This window comes from Chionomys nivalis, chromosome 7, assembly GCF_950005125.1.
Source record: "Chionomys nivalis chromosome 7, mChiNiv1.1, whole genome shotgun sequence".
NCBI classification, from domain to species: domain Eukaryota; kingdom Metazoa; phylum Chordata; class Mammalia; order Rodentia; family Cricetidae; genus Chionomys; species Chionomys nivalis.
Genome location: NC_080092.1, coordinates 31,390,159 through 31,415,811, shown reverse-complemented (window position 1 = coordinate 31,415,811; position 25,653 = coordinate 31,390,159). Strand labels below are relative to the sequence as shown.

At 40.7% G+C, this 25,653-nt stretch overlaps 1 protein-coding gene across 1 annotated transcript; it reads right to left on the bottom strand.

Annotated features, from left to right (window-relative positions):
- Window positions 1-7,107: 7,107 nt before the first annotated feature.
- Zfp62 (ZFP62 zinc finger protein) lies at window positions 7,108-25,398 on the bottom strand. The gene is made up of 2 exons (XM_057776663.1): window positions 25,282-25,398; window positions 7,108-11,566 (listed from the first exon to the last, which is right to left on the bottom strand). Coding segments are annotated over exons 1-2 (2,781 nt in total). The 5' UTR covers window positions 25,283-25,398; the 3' UTR covers window positions 7,108-8,786.
- Between the last annotated feature and the right edge of the window lie 255 nt (window positions 25,399-25,653).

The following is a 25,653-nucleotide window of genomic DNA, read 5'->3' as shown; positions in this document are numbered from 1 at the left end:
ATCAAGTTTTCCTCTGTAAAGTTTCAACTTGCTAGCCTCTATCATGTGGCCTCCACAAAACCAAATCCACAGTAAAGGGTAACTCAGCAAACTACCATTCACTAGTAACAGTGAATATGTGTGGTACATTACAGAGTCAGCGTAATATCTTCATGGAGGTGACCAAATCCAGCATCTGCAGAACACATGTTCTTTTCCAATGCTGCGAACCTTCATTAAAGCATGCTGGATCTAAAGAAAAGTCTCAGCACATTTTTAAGGACAGCAACTACAGAGTGTGTTTTCTAAACACAGTAAAATAACAAAACTGTAACTAGGACACCCAAATGTCAGGGAATCTAAAAATAAACTAACTTCTTATGGAATCTCCACTATGATTCCTTCCTTTTCATTTCTAACTTAGATTATTCATATTTTTCTGTTTTTTCTTGTTCAATCACACCAAAAGCTTATCAATTTTCCTACACTTGAAGTGCCAGCCTTAACTTTGTTGATCTCTATTTTGTTGTTGTCTTTTTCATTAATGCTTATTCTCCTCTTCATAGCTTTGAACTTTTGAAAATAAGACAGAACATTATACAATCTAACAATGTCTATATAGTTTTTTTTTTGAAATTCCAAGACAGTATTATTAGAGTTTGAAAGAAAAACAACAGGAAAGGCTAGCTGAAAGCCTTGGCAGCTGATGGGTGGGAGATGAGGAAAGGAAGAGAGCTTGCCATGCCTTTTGAGTTAGTGTCCAAGAAAGCAAGCAAGTTTAGCAATGGAGGGCACCAGACAGCTAGCTGTATGGTAGACGTGGGAGAGTTTTGGAGAAAGAATAGGACAGACCCATGTCAGGGCAGCATGCTTAGGCTTTTGACCAGTGACCAAAAAGAGAGAAAGATGGAAAAAGGAAAGTTACACTTGTTGACTTAGAGTGCAGGGGAGTGAGGGTAACAGAAGCCCTGGAAGCAGCTGTCTGCGTGGTATTTTTAACAGAAAATGTAGGCTTCATTGGGAGTGGTGCTGCATACCTACAACCCCCAGCACTTAGGAAGCAGAGGCAGAAGGATTGCAAGCTAGAGGCCAGTTTCATCTACAGAGCAAGTTTCAAACTAGCTAAGCAAACGAAGTGAGGGCTGTCTCAAAACAACAAAAACAAAACAAGGGACTGAAAGTGCTAGCTGCAAAGCCTGATGAACTCAGGTCAGTTTCCAGGACATCTAGATTTGGGTGGAAGTGTCACCCCAGCCCCTGGCATCCATATACCCCAAGAGTCACCCCAGCCCCTGGCATCCATATATCCCAAGAGTCTGGGATGTTTGGTTGGAAGTGTCACCCCAGCATCCATATACCCAAAGAGTCTGAAATGTTTGGTTGGAAGGAAGTGTCACCTCAGCCCCTAACATTCTTACACCCCCAAGAGTCTGGAATGTTTGGGTTCAGGATTCACTCCCACCCCTGGCATCCATGTATCCAAGGAGTCTGGAATGTTTGGGTGGAAAGTTCCATCCCAAGCCCCCTCCTCTGGGAGCTGCCTCAGTCCAGACTCCACTTCTGAGAAAGCCTGCCAAACAGTGGCCCCTCCCCAGAGAGGCTCAAGACCACTCCCACAGGGTATTTAAACTGACCCCCAGAGACCGAACACAAGGTCTTCTTTCCCCTCTCCGTGGTTTTTCTGTCTTCTTTCCCCATCTCTTCTCTGAGGGCCTAGAAGGCCACCTGGGAGTGCTGGCATACATTAAACCTGACTTTTTCTAATTTAGTTTGATTTGGATTATTGCTTTGGTGGAGAGGTTTATTGGGCCGTAAAAACTTTTCAATATACATATGTATATGTATGTGGGCACAAGTGTGGAAGTCAAAAGACAATTTACAGGAGTCCTCTTTTTGACCATGTAGATCAAACTCAGATTGTCAGGTATGGCAGCACATGCCTTTACTCACTGAGCAACTTTGCTGACCCTTTTTTATTAATCCTTAAAGAATTGTGTTTTACAGATGAGAAAATGGCAGGCAGGACAGGAAAAAAATTCATAATCACTGCATTGACTGGAATATACATCCTAACTTTGTATCTGAGACCAGATGAACTTTGTCTGCTCTCTTCAGTGAGTCTCTAACAACCCCAGGATCTCTTATCTTTTTAGACCTTAATGGACACTTACTAAAAACAGCCATAGTTAAGATAGTAGGAGCTTGGTACTCACTAACTCTTTTTGCATAATTTCTAGAATATCTGAGAACAACTAAGTAAAAAACAATCACCATAGTTAACTGCAACAAAAGCTAAAAGTGGGGTTGGGCGTCAAGGGAAGCAAAATGTGCATAACCTGAGTATCTAGGTTGCCTAAGGCTGCCTAAACCAGACATGAAAATTCATGCTAGTCTCAAGTTGGAGGCTCTTCTTGCTGAATCCCTCTGGCAAAGATAAAGCAAGCTTGCTCAGAACAATAGATGGCTTATTTTAGAGCAAATGACCACTGAGAAAATATTTTATCTGTATATGGCATGAACCTTGGGAATTTTTCTTGAGTTTCAGTTAAGAATTGCTTTCTGTTATCTTAGTGTGTTAATGTTCCACAATGCTTGAAAAAGAGCTACTATTTGGCCAGCCATACTTGATACATCCTCGTTTACACTACTCACTTCAGGCCCTCTTCCTGGGTCTGCAAAAACATTTACTTTTCTAATCTCTTTACAACCTTTGAACTCTTATCCTGACAAGAGGCAGATGAGGAAGCACCAACATCAACATAAGTGGTTTAGTTACTGGGTTGGGACCATCTGGAAATAAGTGAGAGTCCTCTTTTATCTTTTGGTTTTTCAAGACAGTGTTTCTCTATGTAACCCTGGCTGTCCTGGAACTCATTTTGTAGACCAGGTTGGTCTCAAACCCTCAGAGATCTGCCTGTCTCTGACACCCAAGTGCTGGGATTAAAGGCATGCAGCACCACTGCTTGGCCAAGAGTCCTCTTTTAAATCCAGGTTTCCTGGTGGAGAAATCCTACTTTCAACTATCACATTTTGTTGCCTCTTTGCATGGGTTTCACTGCTCTCTAAGTACAACCAACACTACTCATTGCTGTGGGACAATGGTCTTTTATCCTGTCACTTGTATTATTTTAATAAAACGCTGATTGGCCAGTAGCCAGGCAAGAAGTAGAGGCAGCAGTAACCAGGCAGGAAATAGAGATGGGACAACGAGAACAGGAGAATTTGGGGAAGAGGAAAAACAGTCTGCAGTCGTCAGCCAGATGTAGAAGAAGCAAAATGGGAATGCCTTGCTGATTAAAGGTACCAAGCCATGTGGCTAATATAGACAAGAATAATGGGCTAATTTAAGATGTAAAAAAGAATAAGAAGCCTGAGCTAATAAGCCAACCAGTTTATGATTAATATGGATCTCTGTGTGTTTCTTTGGGACTGAATGGCTACGGGACCAGGGGGACAGAAACCTCTGGTAACAACTCATAGCTTGAGAAGAAATTGAATCTAAATGGGAAGTTTCTCAATGGGCATGTAAAGACTGGGATCTACTTTTAGGTAGAGACATGCTCTTAATGGTGAATCCAATTGGACAGTGTCAGGGACCTGGCTAGGGGACCAGCCACCTCCAGGAAGGTGGGTTCACCTTAAAAATAAGGTGTTTCTTTCCAGAATTCCTAATCCCCTAGTGCAGTCCCAGGCAAACATCATGAGATTCAACTGTGTCTGCATGGCTTTCTGAGGCCCATTTATTTTTCTTTTCTTCTGAGGATAGACTCAGAGATACACCTTCTTCTGTCCCAAGTGTGGTGAAATGCAATTCTTATAAATTATCCACTTTATAATCTTGGGGCTTTGTATTTCAATTCTGGTAAATTCCCAGCTCAGTTCCCCTTCCCCCATCTTTCTCCTTCTCAACTATGATTAAATGTTAAAAATGTCTCTCTTTACTGAAAAACAAATGTCAATGCAACTTCACCATACAACTACATTTTCCCATTTTGAAGCTACATCCTAGGCAATTTCATACATCTTACAGTTGGAAAAAAAAAACAAAACCTGTTTTCTCATGTGTCCTGTTCTGTTGCCAAGTGCTTCTTTAAGTATTATATAAATACACTTTTAATTCAGTATGGCAAGCCTATTAGGTATGCTTCTTTCTGCTGGACTTTATTATATTGTTTTCCCAATATATCTGATCACCTTTGCTTGCTGTGAAAATTAATTACGGAAACTGGGTGTGGAGGCACATACCTGTAACCTCAAAACCTTAGAAGGCGGGAGCAGGGTTGTGATTCTGAGGGTAACCTGGGATACAGTGACTTTGCCACAAAAGGAAAAGAGAAGGGGTGGGTAATTTAAGTGTTAACTTGAAATTAAATTGAGTTAGTTTTCTCATGTGTCTGCCATGTCTCCTAAACTTGAGTAAAACCAGGAATGTTTTTACTCTTTCTTCTACCACTCTCTTATTATTTTGGCTTTTTGAGAAAGGGTTTGTGTAACAGTTCTAGCTGTCCTGGGATAGTACTGTAGACGAGGCTGGCCTCAAACTCACAAATTCGCCTGCCTCTGCCTCCCAAGTACTGGTATTAAAGGCATGTGCCACCACTGCCCAGCCACTCTGCCTATTATTAACAAGGTCATTGTCTCTACACTTAGGACAGGGGTTAGTACTGGTTTATTTTGCTATACTCTGTAGGGTATAGCAGTTTGAGAATCCATTGTAGCTTTTCAAAGGCCTCCCATTCATCACTATTTGGGATTGTGTGGTAGTTTGAAGAAAAATGGTGCCCAAAGGGAGTGGTACTATTATGTGGTGTAGCCTTGTTGGAGTGGGTGTGGTCTTGTTGGAGGAAGTGTGGAAGTGGGCTTTTGAGGTCTCATATATGCTGAAGATACTGCTCAGTGTCTCTTCTCCAGCACCATGTCTTCCTGTACACCACTACATCCCACCACACTAATGGACTGAGCCTCTGAACTGTAAGCGAGCAACCCCAATTAAATATTTTCATTTTATAAGAGTTGCTGTGGTCATGGTGTCTCTTCACAGCAATGGAAACCTTGACTGGCACTGAATTTCTCTCATCCAGGGAGCATCAACAGTCTACAGTATACTCTCCATTTTATCTTACTTATATGATCCCACTTTAAAGCTATATTATTTTTCAAGTGTGTGTGCATGTGCACGCACATACTTATTAAGACCAGAAGCACTGAAAGTCCCTGAAGCTAGAGTTATAGAAGGCTGTAAGCCTCCCAAGTGGGTTCGGAGAACCAAACACGGCATGGGTTCTCTGCAAGAGTAGTACGCCCTAACTGCTGATCCATCTCTCCAGCCCCAGAATCCTATCTGTCTTGCGGTTGCCCACTGTCTTTTGAGCTTCAGTGCTCTCTTGAGGCATCTTCACGTTAACTGCCCCCTACCCCTGTATTTTTATGTGGAAACTTAAATCACCAATATATTGTATGGTTGGGCCTTTGGGAAGTGATTTTTAGTGGAAAGTTGACACAAATAGCTTAGCCCATCTTTACCAGAAACTGAGTGTTCATTTTTCATATTGAGGATTTTCATCATAGATTTTTAAACTTTATCTTTATCCTGTTAACACTTGTCGATAACACCTTCCATACATATTTAACTTTATAAAACCTAAACATCTTGAACCTGTTCCTAGATATAGCACTTTAGGCTTCTGGTCTTCCAGATTCCAATTTACTTTTAACCATGCCGATTCTCTTAACTTTTCAAACTTTAAAAATATATTTTGGTTCACTTACAAGACAACAGTTTTGCTTTTTGTTTTCTTCTTGCACATCATTTACTAGAAAAGGCAAGGATGATCTCGGATCTCACATCCATGGACTGGTACAAACAAGCTTATCCACAAGAAACTCATTGAATCTGCAACACGGTATCCCTATGGGACTAGCAACCAGGAGACCCATTCACACCTGAGTCCATCTGAGTATCATTTATCTGGCCCTAGATATCATACCCAAGGCCAAATCAAGAGGCCACTAGCCTTTTTATTTCCCACCTCTGAAGAGACGGGGGCTGCAGTAGTTGTCCCCAGCATTCAGTCCATTGGGGCAATCAGGATGCCAATCTAAAAGGCTTCTAGAGATGGTTCAGTACTTAAGGGCTTGAACTGCTCTCCCAGAGGACCCAAATTTGGTCCTTAGCCTCCGTATCAGGTAGCTTACGAGTAGCCGGGCGGTGGTGGCGCACGCCTTTAATCCCAGCACTCGGGAGGCAGAGGCAGGCGGATCTCTGTGAGTTCGAGACCAGCCTGGTCTACAGAGCTAGTTCCAGGACAGGCTCCAAAACCACAGAGAAACACTGTCTCGAAAAAAAAAAAAAAAAAAACCAAAAAAAAAAAACAAAAAACAGGCAGCTTACGAGTATTTCAAACTCCAGTTCCAGTGGGATCTGATGCCTCCAGCTTGCTCAGACACATATATTCACAAGCACACAGCCCCATACATACATATAATTAAGAGGAAATATTAAAACTTTTTAAGGGTGACCAGAGCCAGGGATATACCTCAGTGGTAAAACACATGTATAGCAGGCATAAATGTACTTAGTTTGATCCACAGCACCACAAAATTCACAATCTTTTCTGAAAGGTGGTGGCCAACTTCAATATTTTTACTTAATCTGTGTCATCCCTGAAACTAGGTAATACCTTATGTCGAGTTGGAGTTCACGTCGGGGGACAGGAGTGTGAGGGGGTGGGACTGAAGTCACCGGCTACTTGGCCATTAAGTATATGGAAAGTGGTCTTTTCTTTAGCAAATGAAGTCCAACCCCTTTGTTCAACAGCTACTGGGAGTAGATAATCTGGTCTACCTGCCCCAGAAGTCATTCTGGAGGATTCCTGAACACTTGTTCTGCTATCTTAATCAGGATGTTCTATTTCTCACTCCTCAGGAAAAATTCCAATATCCATACCTTTCTTCCTTGTTGGCTATGGTCAATTTTCTCTGAACACTAGCCCTAGCATGTGTGCACGTATGTGTATGTCTATCAGAGTGATTTGCTGATAGTCTTAACTAATTCCTGCTCCCACTTTTCCCTACTTAGTACCAGGACAGTGTGTTGTACCCAGCAGATTCTCAACAAACATTTGCTAAGTAAACTGAATCTGAAGATACGGTCACATTCACCAGTCTCTCATGCAGAAAACAATGCAAATATGGGCATTATACTGAAGCACCAAGTGGTAACAATGTATTTTCCCTTTCTTCACCCTATCTTCAAAATCCACTGGTGGTGATTTTGAGGCAGAGACAAAGTACTCTGTTGTACTCCCAGAGAGAGATATGGAGATTATTTTGTGAGAAAAGAATCCTTAGAGAAATTTAGATCTGGCTGGAGACTGTCTTTTGTAATGACTGTAGATTCTGAAGTCTGAGAACAAACTGAGACTTCACCTGGTATTAATAATTTGTCCAAATACTATGACTGGAGCTCAACTCAGGAAAAGTCTACTTTTACTGCTGATACCTAATACTGCTACAATAACTAATGTTTTGTATTAAATTCTGTTCATGATGAGTTGTATAGTGTTAGATCACTCATAGAGTCTACCTACTATAATAAGTTACAAACCAGCCTCAATATCAGGATCAGATTGCTTATTCATGCTTTCTTCAAATACCATGTTTTTCCTGAGATAAGCACGATCTAACTTCTGGTGAAACCTCAGATATTAGCTCGGTGGATGAGTCTTCACAGGTAAGACAGAAGCCTTTCTGGCTTAGGTCCTGTACAAATACAAGGAAAGCTACGACACACAAATGGCTTTCTATATTAGTCCATCTAATTCACAGTCTTTATACTTGAGGCATTTCTTTATTGGGGTTTTGTCTTACCTTACCATAACTATCTGCCTTTTATGGCAAAGTGAGTTCTGAACATATTCATATTTTACAACAGACAATATACACAAGTAGTACACGAACTCTTTACACTTTTGAAACAAACAATATTGAAAAACATGAATTTCCTCTTCCTAATTACTGATACTTACTTTGCTCTTGTAATAAAATGCCTTTCTTTGAAATATCTTTTTCATAGGATTCCCTGAAGTTTTTCTGTAAGGTGCAAATTCACGTTGAAGATGTGTTCCGTTTCCTTACTTACTGAAGATACTGAAATCCTTTCCATTCTTAGTATGTGTGAATGCCACCTTCCAGGTTTTCATTTATCATATATATTACTTATTAAGGGAGCTCACTTGAAACTCTAAAAGTCTTATCAGTCTAATATAATAGTATATTCTAACAATTCTGCATTTTAATATGACTATATCACAGATTTGACTATGCCATTCCTTTTCCTAGAACATCTTGTTTTAAAAGTTGTCCTTTCCCTATCACAAACCATTATTAAGTCTCTAATTCATGACCACTAATAAACTGATATTCCCTGAAGCTAGTCTCTCCCTGAATTTGCCTGTTAGTGGCCCTTGGATTTTTTCCCCCACTGATCAAAGTATAAAGTTCAAAATTATGTCAGACTTTCCACATTCTTATTCACTCATTTATCCAAATAGCATCTTTATAATAGTGAATATGATTTCTAACTGAAGTCCTTTGCCTTCATGTTTATGTCCAGAAATGTATGCCTACTTGGGAGGACTTTTATTAAATGTTCCATCATTTTGAAAGGTTTTATATCTAGTGGTATTTTATATTCCTAAAGGGCTCAACTATTTTTGACACTAGAACTGTCCTTGCTATAACTGAATCATGTAGAATTGCTCATCATAATTTTTTCACTTACACTATAAAAATTATAAGTAAGAATTTCAGAAATTCTTACATCCATAAAGTTTTTCTTCTATTTGATTTCTTTGAGACTTGGTAGGCTGTGCCTCCCATATAGGCATAGGCATCCGCATCCTGGTCCCTTCCAGAGCACTACCTCCCTCATAGTAGATTATCTTCTGGAATGTGCCACGATGACTTTCCATATGTGACATAGTTAAAGATTCTTCTCCGGCATGGATTCTTTTATGTTTAGTAAGATTTGATCTGATATTAAATGCCTTCCCACAATCATTACATCGGTATGGCTTCTTTCCAGTGTGGATCCTTTTGTGTTGGTCAAGGACAGATCTGTAATTGAAAGATTTCCCACACTCACAATTATAGGGCTGCTTTCCACGGTGGACACTTTTATGATTGATAAGACTTGAGTGTGAAATGTACGCCTTTCCACATTCATCACATCCATAGGGCTTTTCACCTGTATGGATCCTTTTATGCACTGTGAGGCCTGAGCTGTTCCTGAATGCCTTCCCACACCAATCGCATACATAAGGTTTTTCCCCTGTGTGGATCCTCTTGTGTTGGGAAAGAAGTGAGCTGTAGCTAAATGATTTCCCACATTCAACACACTTGAACGGTTTTTCCCCAAGATGAACTCTCTTATGGCTTATAAGAGTTCTGCTGGAGAAAAATGCTTTTCCGCATTCATCGCATGTAAAGGGTGTCTTGCCAGGGTGCGTACTTTTATGGTTAATAAGGCTTGAGTGTGAAATGTAGGCTTTTCCACACACATCACACTCATAGGGCTTCTCCCCAGTGTGTATTCTTTTATGAACTTTAAGGCTTGAGTTGTTTCTGAAGACCTTCTCACACCTGTCACATTCAAAGGGTTTCTCTCTAGTATGAACCCGTTTGTGCTGAGAAAGGAGTGAGGTGTAGTTAAAAGACTTCTCACACACATCGCATTTGTAGGGCTTTTCTCCAAGATGAATCTTTTTGTGGTTTAAAAGGGTTCGGTATGTGACGAAGGCTTTCTCACACTCATCACATTTAAAGGGCTTTTCCCCAGGGTGTACACTTTTATGATTTATAAGGCTTGAGAGTGAGATATAGGCTTTCCCACATTCTTCACATTTATAAGGTCTCTCCCCTGTGTGAATTCGTTTATGTACTTTAAGGCCTGAATTGTTTCTGAAGGCTTTTCCACACTCATCACACCCAAAGGGTTTCTCCCTTGTATGAATCCTTTTATGCTGTTCAAGGGCAGAGCTGTAGTTGAAAGATTTCTCACAATAGCTACATTTATAGGGCTTCTCCCCCATGTGGATTCCTTTGTGATTTTTAAGGCTTGAGCGTGAGATATAAGCCTTCCCGCACACATCACACTTGTATGGTTTTTCCCCAGTATGGAGCCTCCGGTGGACTTTGAGGCCTGAATTGTTCCTGAATGTTTTGCCACACACATCACATACATAAGGTCTCTCTCCGGTATGAATGGTTTTATGCTGAAGGAGAAGTGAGTTATAACTGAAGGACTTGCCACACTCCTTACACTCATGGGCTTTCTTTCCAGGATGAATGCTTTTATGGACTGCAAGGCCTGAGCTATAGCTGAACGCTTTGCCACAGATGTCACACTTGTAAGGTTTCTCTCCTGTGTGGATTCTTTTATGCACTATAAGGCCTGAGCTGTTCCGGAAGGCCTTCCCACACTCATCACATTCGTAAGGTTTCTCACCAGTGTGGATAACTTTATGCTGAATGAGGAGAGAGCTATAATTAAAAGATTTTTCACACTCATCACATTTATAAGGTTTATCCCCAAAGTGGATGCTTTTATGATTTAGAAGTGTTCTGCAAGTAATGAAGGCTTTCCCACACTCATCACATTCATAGGGCTTCTCCCCTGTATGGATCCTTTTGTGGACCCTCAGGCCAGAGCTATTACTGAAGGTTTTCCCACAGATGTCACATTCATAGGGCTTCTCCCCCGTGTGGATCCTTTTGTGGACTCTCAGACCAGAACTGTTCCTGAAGGCCTTTCCACACTCCCCACACTCATAGGGCTTCTCTCCAGTGTGGATCCTTTTGTGCTGGTCCAGAACGGAACTGTAGTTGAAGGACTTCCCACACTCATCACACTTACAGTTCTTCTCCCCAGAGTGGGTGCTCTTGTGGTTTATAAGGCTAGAGTAGGACATGTAGGCTTTCCCACACTCATCACACTTATAGGGCTTCTCCCCAGTATGGATGCGCTTATGGACTCGAAGGCTGGAGCTGCTACGAAAAGTTCCCCTGCAGTCGTCACACTCATAGCGCTTTTCTCCAGTGTGCATAATTTTATGTTGAACAAGGCGAGAATTGTATTTAAAGGATTTTCCACATTCATCACACTTATGTGATTTCTTAACAGCAGTAGAATTCTGCTGTGGAATAGGGTGCACGTTTCCATTAATGTTCTCCACGTGCTCACCCTGTTCACTAATTTTTGGTTCAAAAGGAATAATCTGGTATATGGTATTTGCACTTGGGTACAGACTTTTTTCAGATGCCTCATCATCCTGTTCTATTTTTATATTTTCTGTGTTCTTAGATTTGTCAACCTTTTCTCTGATGCTACTTTTGTTTTCCTTCATTATTTTCCATTCAGGCCTTTCCAATTGCTTCTCTACCCAATCACAAGTGTCACGGATCTGAAATTTCTGCATATGAGCCTTGTGAAGAATCTCCACATTTGCGCACTGAGACTCTGCATTTGAATCACTTTCATTCTTTTCAGCTGATTCCGCATCCTCCATGCTCATCTTCAAATGTGACACTAGACCAAGAAAGTGAAAACGATGTGTTTAGAAGAAAAGAAAGCATAACAATAGCAAATAACAAAATCAGCTTATCCATTTGACAGGTATTTGCTTGTTCTATGATAGGTACCATTTTAAAAATAATCTTTAAAAATTTAAGTGTAAGAGTATTTTGCTTGCATGTAGGATTGTGCACCATGTATTTGCCTGTGCCCAATGAGTTCAGAAAAGGTAGCTGGATCCTCTGGAACTGGAGTTGTGAGCCACCACTGAGTGCTAGGAACTGAACTCAGGTTCTCTGCAAGAGCATTAAGTGTTCTTAAGTTTTGAGTCATCTCTCCAGTCCCATAAACACCATTTTAACTGCTGGGGATATATAATGGGGAACATTAATAAGATTTCAAAACCTTCAGAACTACTGTTAAACTAGAGCCCAGATTCTTAACGATCCAAAGAGCTTTTTCATTCCTGCATTAATGACCTAGCATGAATAAAAGTTAGAAATGGGTTAGACTAATGCACAGAACCACAGCCAATACCAATCAGTTTCAGTGTCACCTCACAGAAAAACAACAAAAAGTTTCTGAAAAGCAGATGACAGAAAAAAAAATTGGAAAAACAAAGGCAAGGTTAATTCTTCTTTGGAAAGTTAGACATAAATCAAGACAGACTATGTAAAACTAATGAAGTTTTAGGTAAAACTAAATCAGTACCCTAGAAGAGAGATCAGACAGGTAGTTGCTGTTATGAGATTATGAGGACAGTGACCAAGAAATGAGAAAGAAAGAAATCTGCAGCTACTGGAAACTGATCTGGCCTTCTGGACTTTTCTATGTATGGAAAACACTGTCCTTGGAAAGTAGCTAATTGTGGAAGAACTTATATGGTAGAACATGTTCCAGCCTGCCAAAGAATAAAGTTTTCATTACTATTTATGAATAATTTAGTCATATAGCATGCCAAAGATTATAAACAGTAAAGTGTGATGGCTCAATGTTATAATTCCAGCACTTTGAAGGCTTAGGTAGGAAGGTGGCTGGCTACATGTTCCAGGTGAGTCTGATCTACAGTGTAAGACCCTGTCTTGAGGATGGTGAAACAATGACAACACCTCAAGCCACTGAACAAAGTACTGTTGGTCCTCCATACCTGCGGGTTCTACATCTGCAGATTCAGCCAACCATGAATGAAAAGTATTCAGAGAAACAAAGTTACTTTTGTACTAAACATAATCTTTTAATATTTATCATTAGTCCATAAATAATACAACAAAGACTTCCCTTGTTTTTAGGCACTGTAAGTAATTTAAAAAATGGTTTAAAGTACACAGGATGATGTGTGAAAGTCATTTGTAAATACTACATCATCTTAAGTAGGGGACTTGAGCATCTGTGTTAGACTCTGCTATCTGTGAGATCTTCAAACCAACCCCTCATATAGACCAGAATATGACTAGAATACTGACTAGGTTCAAATACCTAGTTACATGACTTTCAAGAAAGCTACTTAATTTCTCTGCTCAGCAGTGTCTTCATCTGTAAAATCAAAGTAGCAGCATCATTTGTGAATACTAGATGATAGCCATGTAAAACCAGTCAGAACAATACATGTCCCTTGCTCAGGGAAAAATGTTAATAAAATTCATTTTATTATTTATTATGGTATTAAAGGTTAAGCTATTGGACCAGGGTTAAAATGTACAGAAAAAAGCATGATTCAGGAAAAAGATAAACTTCCCAAGTGGTGATCCTGTTCTCCTGAAGGTACTTTACTTGACACCAATACCTACTTTCTGACATACCGACTTCTAAGAAGAAACTGTTCTAATTTATTGTAAAACCCTAGAAAACGAAGCATTTGTAATAATATAAATTGTGATCTTTCTCTCCTGCCCTGCGTAACATTTTGGAACATTATTGTGAAACTCTGAATCTTAGAAAACTCTATATGTAAGCATCTGAGGGAAAAATGGGCAATAAAAGATACATAATTTGGAGTGAACATGTTAAAGAGTCATATTACCCAACTTATTTCCATAGAAATAATGATATCCTTTAGGAATAGAAATAGATAGAAATTTAGACGACCATTTAGAAGATAAAGAATCAACCAGAAGACATTAAAACAAGAGCTGGTTCAGATGAAAAAAATATATATATATAATGTTAAGTCCCATGTATGAGGTCACTGAAGAATGGTAGCCCAGCCTAGTTACATGACTTCCTGTAATACTTTGGGTAGAGCCCACAACACTTCAAAAGTGGAACTCATGGGTGGGTTAGTGTAGTTCCAGAAGCTTCAACGCAGCATATTTTTTTTCTAAGTCAATAGAAAGTCTTTATTAGGCAGCTATGACTACACTGGGTATTTGGGATTCCAGTATAGCCCTGAGCCCTTCTCAGGGTGAGCTTTTAAGTGCAAAAACCATATCCTGGCCTGACATACTTCAGTTAACAAGAACAGTTAGCCAGAAACAGAGCTATAGAAGTCAAAAAGCACCAGGTAGTGGTGGCGCACGCCTTTAATCCCAGCACTCGGGAGGCAGAGGCAGGCAGATCTTTGTGAGTTAGAGACCAGCCTGGTCTACAGAGTAAGTTCCAGGACAGGCTCCAAAGCTACAGAGAAACCCTGTCTCGAAAAACCAAATTAAAAGAAGAAGAAGAAGAAGTCAAAAAGCAATGGTAGTACATTTAGAGACTTTCCCAAAACGTTTGAACTTTGATGGATTAAGTCTTTGTTTTCATTTTGGCAGGTGGTGTTGTCTACATGCTGAGCTTTATGGCCTGAATTATTTCCATAATGAAAGTCAGTTGTGCTAAGGTCTGGGGTCCTGAGGGAGCTGGGAACCAGATCTTTCCTTCACTGAGCCTGCAACAAGGAAGTAGTCAGCTTGGGCCTCCTTAACTGTCCCACTGTAGAAAAGACCTGCTCCACGCAGAGAACACAGTAGTCTACAAGCACAAGCAAACGCAAAGATGTTTAGAACAATGACATTTTGTACAACACTGGCACAATCCAGAGAGCACACATTATTTATACTCTGTTTCCACATACAACAGAAGACTTTCTATCCATTTCCTTTTCAATTTTAGCCACTCAATCTTAATTTCTTCAGAAGAGAAAAATGTGAAGGTTCTTACAGCCATAAAAAACAATTTCCTAAAATAAAAGTTGCTAGGGAAGAAAAAGAGCTGTAAGTGACTACTAGCCATACTGGCTATTAACATGAGCTATAATTAAAAATGTGCTTCTAGAATTTAAATGTGTTACTGGCATATAAATAGACATAGCCAGAAATTATCTCAATAACACACAGAAATTGATGATGAGGATGGCATTACTGGAGAAAAGACAGTTTTTTTAAAAGTGTTGTAACAAATATAAAGCCATCTGGGGAATAACAAAGATAAAATTAGATCTTTTATACCACACAAAGAAACAAACTCCAAATGGAACAGAGTTCTAAATATAAAGAAGCTAGAAATAATGTTACAGACACTAGAATAACAAATGCTAGAAAAATAACACAAGTTCATGACCCTATAACCTGGGTATAAAGAAAGTTTCCTAATCATAAACAAGATGCAGAAGACTTGTAAAAATAGCATATCCACAAATTCTAACCCTTACTTCTCAAGAGAGTAGTAAGGTAAGGGAAAAGGCTATACTCTCTCAAGAACTCTACTTCAGGACCTAAGGTTGCATGACAAGGTGTCTGGGTCTGTCCAAAGCCTGTTTTGCTCATCAATAGTTACTGGTACTCTAAGTAAGTGAGCAAAACGAAATCTTCCTGGAACAGAGTGGCTGCTTCAGTACTAGAACTGCTGTCAAGGCATAACGATGTGCTGGAGCTTGCTGTTGCTGGAATACTACAGGATGAACAAAGTACAGATGATGTGCAATTGGTAAACGCTGATTCAGTTGTATGAACCATTACAATGCCTCTGAAGACCGGAGTTGCAGCTTTATAAATGGGTAGATGTCATCTATCAGCTTAAAGAGACACTTCAGTAGCAGAATAGGCCATTCTAATGGTTTTTGGGACAAAACATTTGTCTTTAATTGGAATACACTCAAACAGAAATCTAGCCAATCAACTATCTATGTGGTTGGAAAGACTGGGCAATTTGGCCATTAAGCCTAGAGATCCCACTGTCCTGATCTTTAAAGCTGATACAACCGCCCTGAACCCTCAAGACAATTCTGATTCCCAAGCACCTGATACCTCATGCTAGTTTATCAAAGATGAGCCCTTACAGAAAGTAAGTTATATCCCAAGGGCTAGACTGAAGTCAAAATCCAGCAGTATAGCTGTTCTTAGTGAATGGCTTCTTGGAAGCAAACTTGGCTCTGGTCTTCATGCTCATTATATATACCCAGCACCCACCCCCACCCTCTGCCACCCAGGACAAAAGAAACTTTGTAGAATGCTCAGATTTCTTTCTGCCAGACTTTGCAGACTTCATAGTAATATTTGAGTCAACCTACCTAAAGGGCCTAGAAAAGTGACTCCGTTAAGAATCCGTAACAAGAAGTTCCTGGAAAAACGGGGTCTCCGAGGTGTTAAGAGAAGTTTAACTTCATTCCAGGTATTTGATGAGCCCTACAGTGTCAAGCCCAATTCTTGTACCAATTCTAGCATAACCAGTCCAACAATGTAGAAAGTTGAAAATCTAAAAAATCTGAAGTGCTTGAATGACAACCTTGGAAGCCATGAAACCACTGGCCATTCCCAGCATAATCAGGATTGCTTGTCTAGAAGCCATTAGGACCCATCTGGAACATACTGAACCTTGTATGAACTTTCAGAAGAGGAGGAGCGGGAGAGGGAAGGAAGGGAACGTGAGAAGGGGAAGGAGTGAAAGGAAGACAGGAGGGAGTGTTGAAAAGCTAGCTTTGTGTAGAATGGCTTCTGAAGAAAGAAGAAAAGGATAAAGTGAAAGGCTTGTGGAACCCAAACCTAAGCCAGAGAAAAAGAGTCCCTAAATATGTGGTTCTACTTTTCCAGAAGAGCTAACGGGACAAGCTAAAGCACCAAACTGCAGTGGCTCATATTAGAATTGCTGATCTCTTCCAAGTCATAGGATCAGTTCCTTTTCAGAGTGACTTACTAGGTCCCCACTGTAAAATCACAAAGAAATGCCTGCTACTGCAGACAAAGTTGGCAAAGAAAAGCTTAGAAGCCCAATGGCTACTTCCTGTTGTATTTTTTAACACTGTTCATCTGGGGATTACAAAAAAAGGAGGAAAAAACCTCAGTTAGGTTCTGCTCTAGAGAAGGTTAGTGACTACTTGAGAGAAAGCATAGAAATAATATACGACACTAGAGTAAAATACTGGGAAAAGAAACACAAGGTAATGACCCTATGACCTGGGTATAGAGAAAGTTTCCTAATCATAACCAAGACACAATACAGGACTGATGATTAACTACATACATACACTTCTATGGTAAAAATAGCATAGAAACATAAATATGGCTCAGTTTTTTTTCTTGGTAAATTTTATCCCCCCGACTAGAAAACAGCTTCTTGGAGCACAGGCTTTGATGACGAAACTCTAGTTTGAAAAGTGGACTGTTTCTATGACCAAAATAATCTTACAAGCTGGGCGGTGGTGGTGCACCTCTTCAATCCCAGCACTCGGGAGGCAGAGGCAAGCAGATCTCTGTGAGTTCGAGGCCAGCCTGGTTTATAAGAGCTAGTTCCAGGACAGGCTCCAAAGCTATAGAGAAACCCTGTCTCGAAAAATCAAAAAATTCTTACAATGCTTTAAAGCTAGCCACTAGTCAACTTCCTCAACCTTTTGATTACCCTTTAGATTTTTTTCTCTTGACTTCTTATTGTAGTCTAAAAAATTATAAGAGAAATATATATTGAAATATATTTTAAACTTCAGTAAGATAGTTTCTCACACGTTATGCAGACCAGTGTTTGGAGCCTGGCCATATGCCCTGTTGATATGAAAATGAAGAAAACAATTATTCGCACAGATTGCTTGGGATGCAAACTTACATAAAGCTGTGGTGGGAAAATCTGTGCTAATACATGTATTTCCCCTAAATCCACAATTAACAAATACTTCTAATACTACAAAAGTGTGTATATGTAAGCATGCGTGCAGTCGTAGGGACATGTCTACAGGTAACAAATTTTATGGCACAATTTTAACTGAAAATAGCTACGTAAAATATAAAATACACAGGAAGGAGTACTAGGAAAAGTAGTAAATCCCAGGATCTATTGTATTGCCAAAAACTGAGAAAGTGCAGATCAAAAAAAGGAAGAAAAAATTATTTTATCTGCTTATCTTTATGGTAATACGAAGAAACACTGATATTTGCAAAGTGTGGGGTCAGAGAATAGGGCATAAGGGGGAGGGGAGGTGCAGAGACACAGACTATAGCACAGTATAGTCTTCACTTATGGTAGCATAGTATGCATAGTTCTGCATAACCAAAGAATAAAATGAAATCTGTGAATATGAGGGAGGGGAAGTAAACAGAAACAGTGACCTCATCTATGTTCCACAGGGATAACAAAACCATGGGAAGAGAATAAACAGAAGCAAAATAGTCTAATCTATGTAACTTAGGAACACAATATTTGATTACATACTTGTTTACATTAAATCTTCTGAAGATTTGGTGGGGAGGTGCAGGGGAGAATTTCAAACAAGTAAACTATAGCCAGTAGTACGGACAACGTGATTCTAAGACAATCTTTGATGTGCTGTGAAACTCAAATGTGACTTGTTAGAAGCCAAAATCCTCATGGAAGAAAGACAAGACATAAAAATAAGGCATTGGAAAAAGCAGAAAAAACAAAACAAAAGCCAAAACAAAAAACCACCATTACCATCATCAACAACAACAAAACAAAAAACCTTATTTGGATAAATTACAAGTATTGTGTAAACTCAACATTTTAAAACAACATATGTGTATGTAAGTGTAAACATATATATGTATGTGTGTATATATATTATTTCTACATAGATTCTTTAGCTCTGGTTGGCAGCAAGCCAAGAACAAAACAGAATCACCACAGTGGTATAGTATAAGCATATCAAGTTCTGATTTCTTCTAGTAAAGTCTAAAGAGGACCAAAGTCTTTAGAGAAAAGGCTAGGAACAGGAGAAGCACAAGATGAGCTGTGGTGTGGTGTTTATTACCCAGATAAGGAAAGAACAGAAAAGGGGAGGCACTTACAAGAGCCGGCTTGAACATCCAGTTTAGGCACAGTAATGGCAAATAATCTACTGAAAACAGGACAGCACAAGCCCCTAAAGATAAAAGCCAGGAAAGGGGGAGGCCTCTTGATTAAAACAGAATATATTAGCATTCTGTAAATATCAGAGTAAAGACTGGATAAAAACCACCAATGAATTCTAAGTCTAGGGAGAAAGTTTTACAAAGAATGGGCTATTTGTTGGATTTAAGTATTCCTTCTCATATGCTTATTAGAGAGAAAATAGTAACTATGCATGAAATCAGGCAAAGCTTTGACAGATGTTCTACATTAATATTTCTAGTGGGGCAGAGAAACATCATATGCTTCCCGTAATGACATCCTGAGGACAGGACCGACGAGAATTTATTACATGAACTGAACCATAAGGAAACAGGTTAATGCAAAATGAAGATGTTTCTATTGAAGGGGCTGTTGGGAGTGGAGGAACTCAATTTTTCAAACCTTTATAAGACAAAGAGAAGTTCTAGAAATGTTATAGGCTAACGAAGGCTAAAACTGTTACATCTTTTAAATGAGCCAGAGCTGGGTGTGTCTACACATTTAATCCCAGGACTCAGGAGTCGAGTCAGAGGAGGTCTATCTCTGTGTTCAAGGCCAGCCCGCCCCACACAGTGAGATCTAGGACAGCCAGAGCTATATAGTAAGAATCTGTCCCCCAAAACAAAGTGGCAGCTGACAAAATTGGAAAATAAAATATTAACTTTACACTTACTGAAATTGACTACTGTTGGTTAAAAGAATATCCCTACCCTTAAAAATCACAGAAGGGGGCCAGTGAGGTGGTTCAGCGGGCCTGAAGACTGACAGGGCCTACATGGTGGAAGGAGAAACAAATTCCTATGATTTGACATGTGCAAATAAATGGTTGAAATTTAATATTTAAATTAAAAAATATATATGACAAAGTATTTAAGGATAGGACTATGATGTATTAAATTATCCTCAAATAACTTGAGGGAAAATGTGTATGAGAAAGCAAGAGGACAAAATGAAATAAAATATTAACTACAGATGAGTACGAATAAAAGATATCTTTCACTACTTTTTAAAAGATTTTTTATGTGTATAAATGCTTGCCTGTATGTATGTCTGTATTCCTCATGTATGCCTGGTGACTGAGGAAGCAAGGAGTTGGAGCCCCTGGAAAAGGAGTTACAGACTACTGTGAGCTACCATATAGGTGCTGGGGATCTGATTCCTGGTCCTCTGGAAGAGAAGAAGCCAGTGCTCTCAACAGCTGAGTCATCTCTCTAGCCCCCCTTTCGCTAGTCTTACTCTTGGGATTTTTCTGTATATTTAAAATTACCTTCAAATACAAAGTTTTCAAAATAACAAAAAATACACTTAGAATTCCATCAATTTTATATCCCTTCTAGGTGTTACTCTCACACCCTGCCTGTTTAGTGACCCGTGTCCCTGTAAGTCTCATCTACTCAACCCGATTTCTTTCACTCCACCACTAAATTTCACTGCACGAGCTTTTTCTAGATGCTTCCTTTGCAGAGCTGAAGCTGCTCATATGTTCCTTATCCTTTCATTTAATCTTTCCTCTGGACAGACAGCTCCGATGGGTGACTTTAGAAATTCATCTTTGGCCCAAAGCCTTTTATCCAAACACAGATCCTATTATCCACCCCACTGGCCTCTTTGCCTACCTCAGAAGCAGGCTCTTCTATTTCTCTAAACTTCAGCCAAAACAGCCTGAAAAACTAGCAGATTTTACTGTATGAGCACCAGCTTCTAGGCCTTACTTTCAGCCCTGCACAGTTCTCTTCTGGACTGCTGTCCCTAGAGTCTGTCTCCTTCATTCTTTTCCCGCCCAGCTCTTCCTCTAAGAGCTGCTATAAAATGCATACTTGGTCATTTTCTTGTTAGACTTTAACACCAAGCTAAGACAAAATCCACGCTTAGGTTAAACTGCCAATACAATATTAAGCAGTTCTCTTTCATTCATATATATATATATATGAATATATATATATTTAAAGACAGGACTCACTATGTTACTGGGGCTGGCCTTGAACTTGAGGCCTCAGGCTCAGAGATCTCAGCTTCAGCTTGTCAATTATCTAGGATTACAAAAGTGTGACACTGTTCCTGGTAGAAGTTGGTGGGTATGGCCATAGAGACACTGTCTTTATGTTACAGCATATTAATGCCATTATTGTGGGACTGGGTTCTCATAAAGAACTCTTATTATGGCTCTCTCTGCTCATCTACCATGTGGTGCCTTTCACCGTGTGAAAACATAGCAAGAAGGCCTTGAGAGATGACACCTTAATTTAGGACTTCTCAGGCTCTTGTTGCAAATTACCCAGTTTGCAGGATTTGCTGGAGTAGCACAAAAACAAAACCAAACCCTTAACACACACCCCAGCATCAGGCCAAATCCTCTATATTAAGCTACCCAAGTGTGTGTGTCCTTAGACACAAAATGGGCATTGACTTATTGCTCACTGCCACTGCACTCACTAATTCTCAGCCTATCCTTTCCCTCGTGTGTGTGTGCTGTGCTCATAAGTTTAAGTATGTGAACATGTGTGTGTGTGTGCATGTGGAGGCCAAGGGGGTTGACATCAGGGGTCTTCAACAATCACTCTCCATTGTACTTTCTGAGCAGGGCTTCTCATCAGTTCAGCTGGCTGGCTGGCTAGGAAGCTTCAGTGATTAGTCTCTCCTATCCTCCTCAGTGCTGAGATTTCAGGTGTATGGTACAACCCAGGCTTTTCATATGGGAGCCTGAACTCAAGTCCTGAGGATAGTGACAAATGCCATGTCTCCAACCCCTCCACCAATTATCTGACAAACTGAATTCTGATGTCTCTAACCCTTAGGGAATGTATGATTGGCAACTAACTGGCCTCAAATGCATGAAATCACAAACACTACTATTTGCTTCTCCAACCTAGTCAGAGGCCAAAGCTTCCTTAACTTTCTCTGTTTGGGTAGAGGCTATTTGACTCATCCAGTGTGGACCACACAATCAAAAATATAAGTAAGTCCATCAAGACAGTAGGAGCATAAACGCTGTTAACAAGTAAGGTAACCGAGAAGTGTAATAAAATACCTGCCATCCTTATGAATGTACCTTAGAGGGTACAAGGAACTTAAATTATACCCATAATAAGTAGTTCTTCCTCCCCCTACCCCCCACAGGCTTGGGGCTGTCCAGGGAATGGAGGGATAGGTCAAACAAGGTCTAACCCAGAGAGCATCAGCACTGACAGCAGAAAAGATGGGAGGGCTGACCCTCACCCTGAAGAACTAAGAACTTCAGGAGAGCACACTAGGGAGACCTAATGTTCATAACACTTTAGACATCTGGAGCATAGAGCAGCAGGTGAAACCAGACAGGTGGGCAGCAGGGGCTCAGCAGGGAGGGTCTGCCTCAAACTGAAGAATTCATCTACTCCTCAGGAGTTTTAAGTAGAAGAGTAGCATAGGCATTATTAAATCTAGGGTTGGCAATATTTTTCTTCACAGGGCCAGATAAGTATTAATACTTTAGATCTTTTCGAGCCATGCTGTTGATTATAAACATTCCATTAATGTTTCTTAGCTTACTGTAGATAAATGACCCAGTAGTCTGACTACTGCTGCTAAATATTTAAAAAAAAAATCAAAGCTAAAATGGGCTGTAATGCAATGGTACTACAGCTGTAGGAGCATATGCCACTTTTAATAACAAAAACACATGGGTAATAATACAAAAACAGCATCAGGAATTTGCTTCAAAATGCTTCAACCAAGAAAAAACAAAAGGCAAAGGTGAGAAAAATGTAGCAGAACCTCGAAACTATGGGCATACAGTATTATTTTTACTTTGCTTAATTTTTCTTTTTCTTTGTTTCTTTTCGAGACAGCGCCACACTACACAGCACTGGCTAGCCTTGACTCCACAGCCTCGGCCTCCTAGGACTAAGGGTTAGTTACATTGCTGCCACCACCACCAAGCACTGAGAGCATGGATTGGGAGAGGGGCGAAAGAACCAAGAATTAGAGTTCTAAGATGAAGTTATTATAAGATAATCAATAAGATGGATGTGTCCCCTCTAGCAAAGGATTAGAAAGGACCAAAAAAGGTTTTAATTTCTCAGAATTAGATGGGAACTCTTTCTAGGTTGTCTTTGATAGACAGCATGACCTTATCAGTCTGGTAACATCAGTGGAAGTCCGCCATGAAAAGATCTCTGTCCCTCACAAATTAGTAAGACTCACAACCCTGGGCTATTTCTGTGCTTGTTCGCATTCTAGCCCTAAGTCCTACAAAAGTGTATGCAGACAGCAAGAAACTAATTACTCCCTTTTCTGGTCAGTGAGGGGTTACTTCTCAAAGGTTGAGACAACTCACAAGAGAGCAATCCTGGTTCAGAGGAAAACAGCTCCTACAATAAAAGACTGCAAGAAGAAACAGGTGCAACATGCATGCCGCAATTTTGAATTTCCGGATTTTAATTGTATTAAACAAGGCGATGTCTTATATCGCAGGTGTGATCCAGAGTTTCCATATTTTAAATCCTCAGATAACATATTTGATAACTATTATAATAGTCATCCAAATGACTAAAAGTCATTCAGACACGTTCAGATGAGTTGAGTGAAATTAAGAGAGAGATTGCCGACCAAGAGCACCTAAGTGCTAGACTGTGCAAATGGAAGACGGAGCTACATGAGAGAAGAGCCACACAGACAAGAGGATGGCTTGTGCTCTGGTTATTTTCGTATTTAATTTACAAAAAGCACATATACATGGCAAACAAGATTTGTTCCTATCATTTAAAAATTAGGAATAAGGGTTGAAGGTACTGCCGTATTCTCATAGTAGTGGATGAGAGTTCTAGCTACTCCAAGGATGAAGGAAGCAAAAGACTGTAAAGGCAGTGGAGAGATTTTCTGAAGCTAAGGGCTCACGCAGGGACTGGCTTGGAGCAAGTAATGTAGCATATCTGATTGAGCTAATGTAAAACAAAAAATACTTAATTAATCTCAGTTCCTCACTAATTTCACAATCCTTATTCTAGTACAGAATCATTCCAAATACTACCCTTTGAGATCAAAACACTAGGAACAACTCAAAGATTATCAAATACAATCCTTATCTAAAATATTTTTCCAAATGGCCAATCTACTACAGGTCTGGGAAAAAAAAAAAAAACCAACAAACCTGTTTCCTGATTAAAAAAAAAAAAGAAACAAGGAAGTAGAAGTATTTGTTATGCTACCACCTGTCTGAATAAGAGGAACTATGCATTTGCTAGTATTTGAATGAAGAATCCTGTTAATCTACTCAAGATCTTAACAAAAGTGTTTACCTTTTAAGATAGGCCTAGGACCACCATTGAGAACAGTGGAAGAAAATCTTACGTTTTTATATTTTGTATTAAATTTTTGTTTTAAAACTCTTTTAATATTTTAGTGTCGTGGCCGCATGAACATTACATATTCAAACACACACACACAAACTTCAAGCGTACACAAACTGTCCTGGCCACCTAAATAAAGCATCTTTTTTTTTTCTTTTCGTTTTTCGAGACAGGGTTTCTCTGTAGCTTTGGTGCCCGTCCCGGGAACTATCTCTTGTTGACCAGGCTGGCCTCAAACTCACAGAGATCCGCCTGCCTCTGCCTCCCGAGTGCTGGGATTAAAGGCGTGCGCTACCACCGCCCGGCGTAAATAAAGCATCTTTTTTTTTTTTTTTTTTTTTTTTTGGTTTTTTGAGACAGGGTTTCTCTGTGGTTTTGGAGCCTGTCCTGGAACTAGCTCTTGTAGACCAGGCTGGTCTCGAACTCACAGAGATCCGCCTGTCTCTGCCTCCCGAGTGCTGGGATTAAAGGCGTGCGCCACCACCGCCCGGCTAAATAAAGCATCTTAAGATAACACACTAGCATGGGCACGTCTCCATCTGGCCCATGTTTATCTTCTACATCACCGCCCCAACACTTCTCGAAGCTTTCACCTAAGTCAACACTTTCTCTGTTGGCTGGGGTGGGGGTCAGGTAGACGGCCCTCTCCGGTCGCACCCCTTGGTCTACACGTGATCTCCTAGGAGAGGGCCCCGAAGTGGGTCTGTTTCCACACCCCAAGTGTCTCTCAACACCCCTCTCCCACCAAAATAAAGGGGAGGAGTGACCCAACCAGGTCACCTCTAAGTCTCACAAACTTAACCGCAATCAGGGCAAATTTTCAAGCTCTAATAATCGGGATTCTCCTCCCTTTCTAAGCCCGAGAGGGCTACGAACAGTCAAGGAGCCCGGGGTTGGGTTCGGTCCCTTCCGCGGCCGGGGCGAGCTCGGACCGCAGGAGCTGCCCTCGGGGCCCCGGCCTGGGCTTCTCCTTCCCCTCCACTCCTGGAGGACGATTCCCGAGGCGCGTGCGGAGTCACGATCTCCCCCAGGACCCGCCCGAGACCCAAGAGCCGAGAAGGGAAGGGCGTGGCGGGCCGGGGAGAGGCGGGAGCGCGCGGCCCGGGACTCACGTACTGGCTGTGACGGCGCCGCGGGAGCCCGGCCGCCGGCGGGACAAAAGCGCGGACTGCCGGGCCGGAAAGACCCGCGCCGCGGGGGGCACTTCCGAGGCCGCTCTAGGCTGCTGGAGGACTGACTCGATGGTCGGGCCCCGTTCGCGCACGTGACCCGCGGTTTGCCGGTGCGCGCTGGCCTCTTTACCGGGGTGGAGAGGTCTTTCAGCCCGGATGCCCAAGATGTATAGGGGGCGTTTTCCTGTTTTCTTGAGTTTTTCTATTCCGGGCTGGATTGGGGGCGGGTATTGAAATAATCCAGTGGCGGTAGGACAAATACTTCACTTCCTGTCTGAGAAGCTGAGCCCACAGTTACCAAGAGAGATTCTTAAGA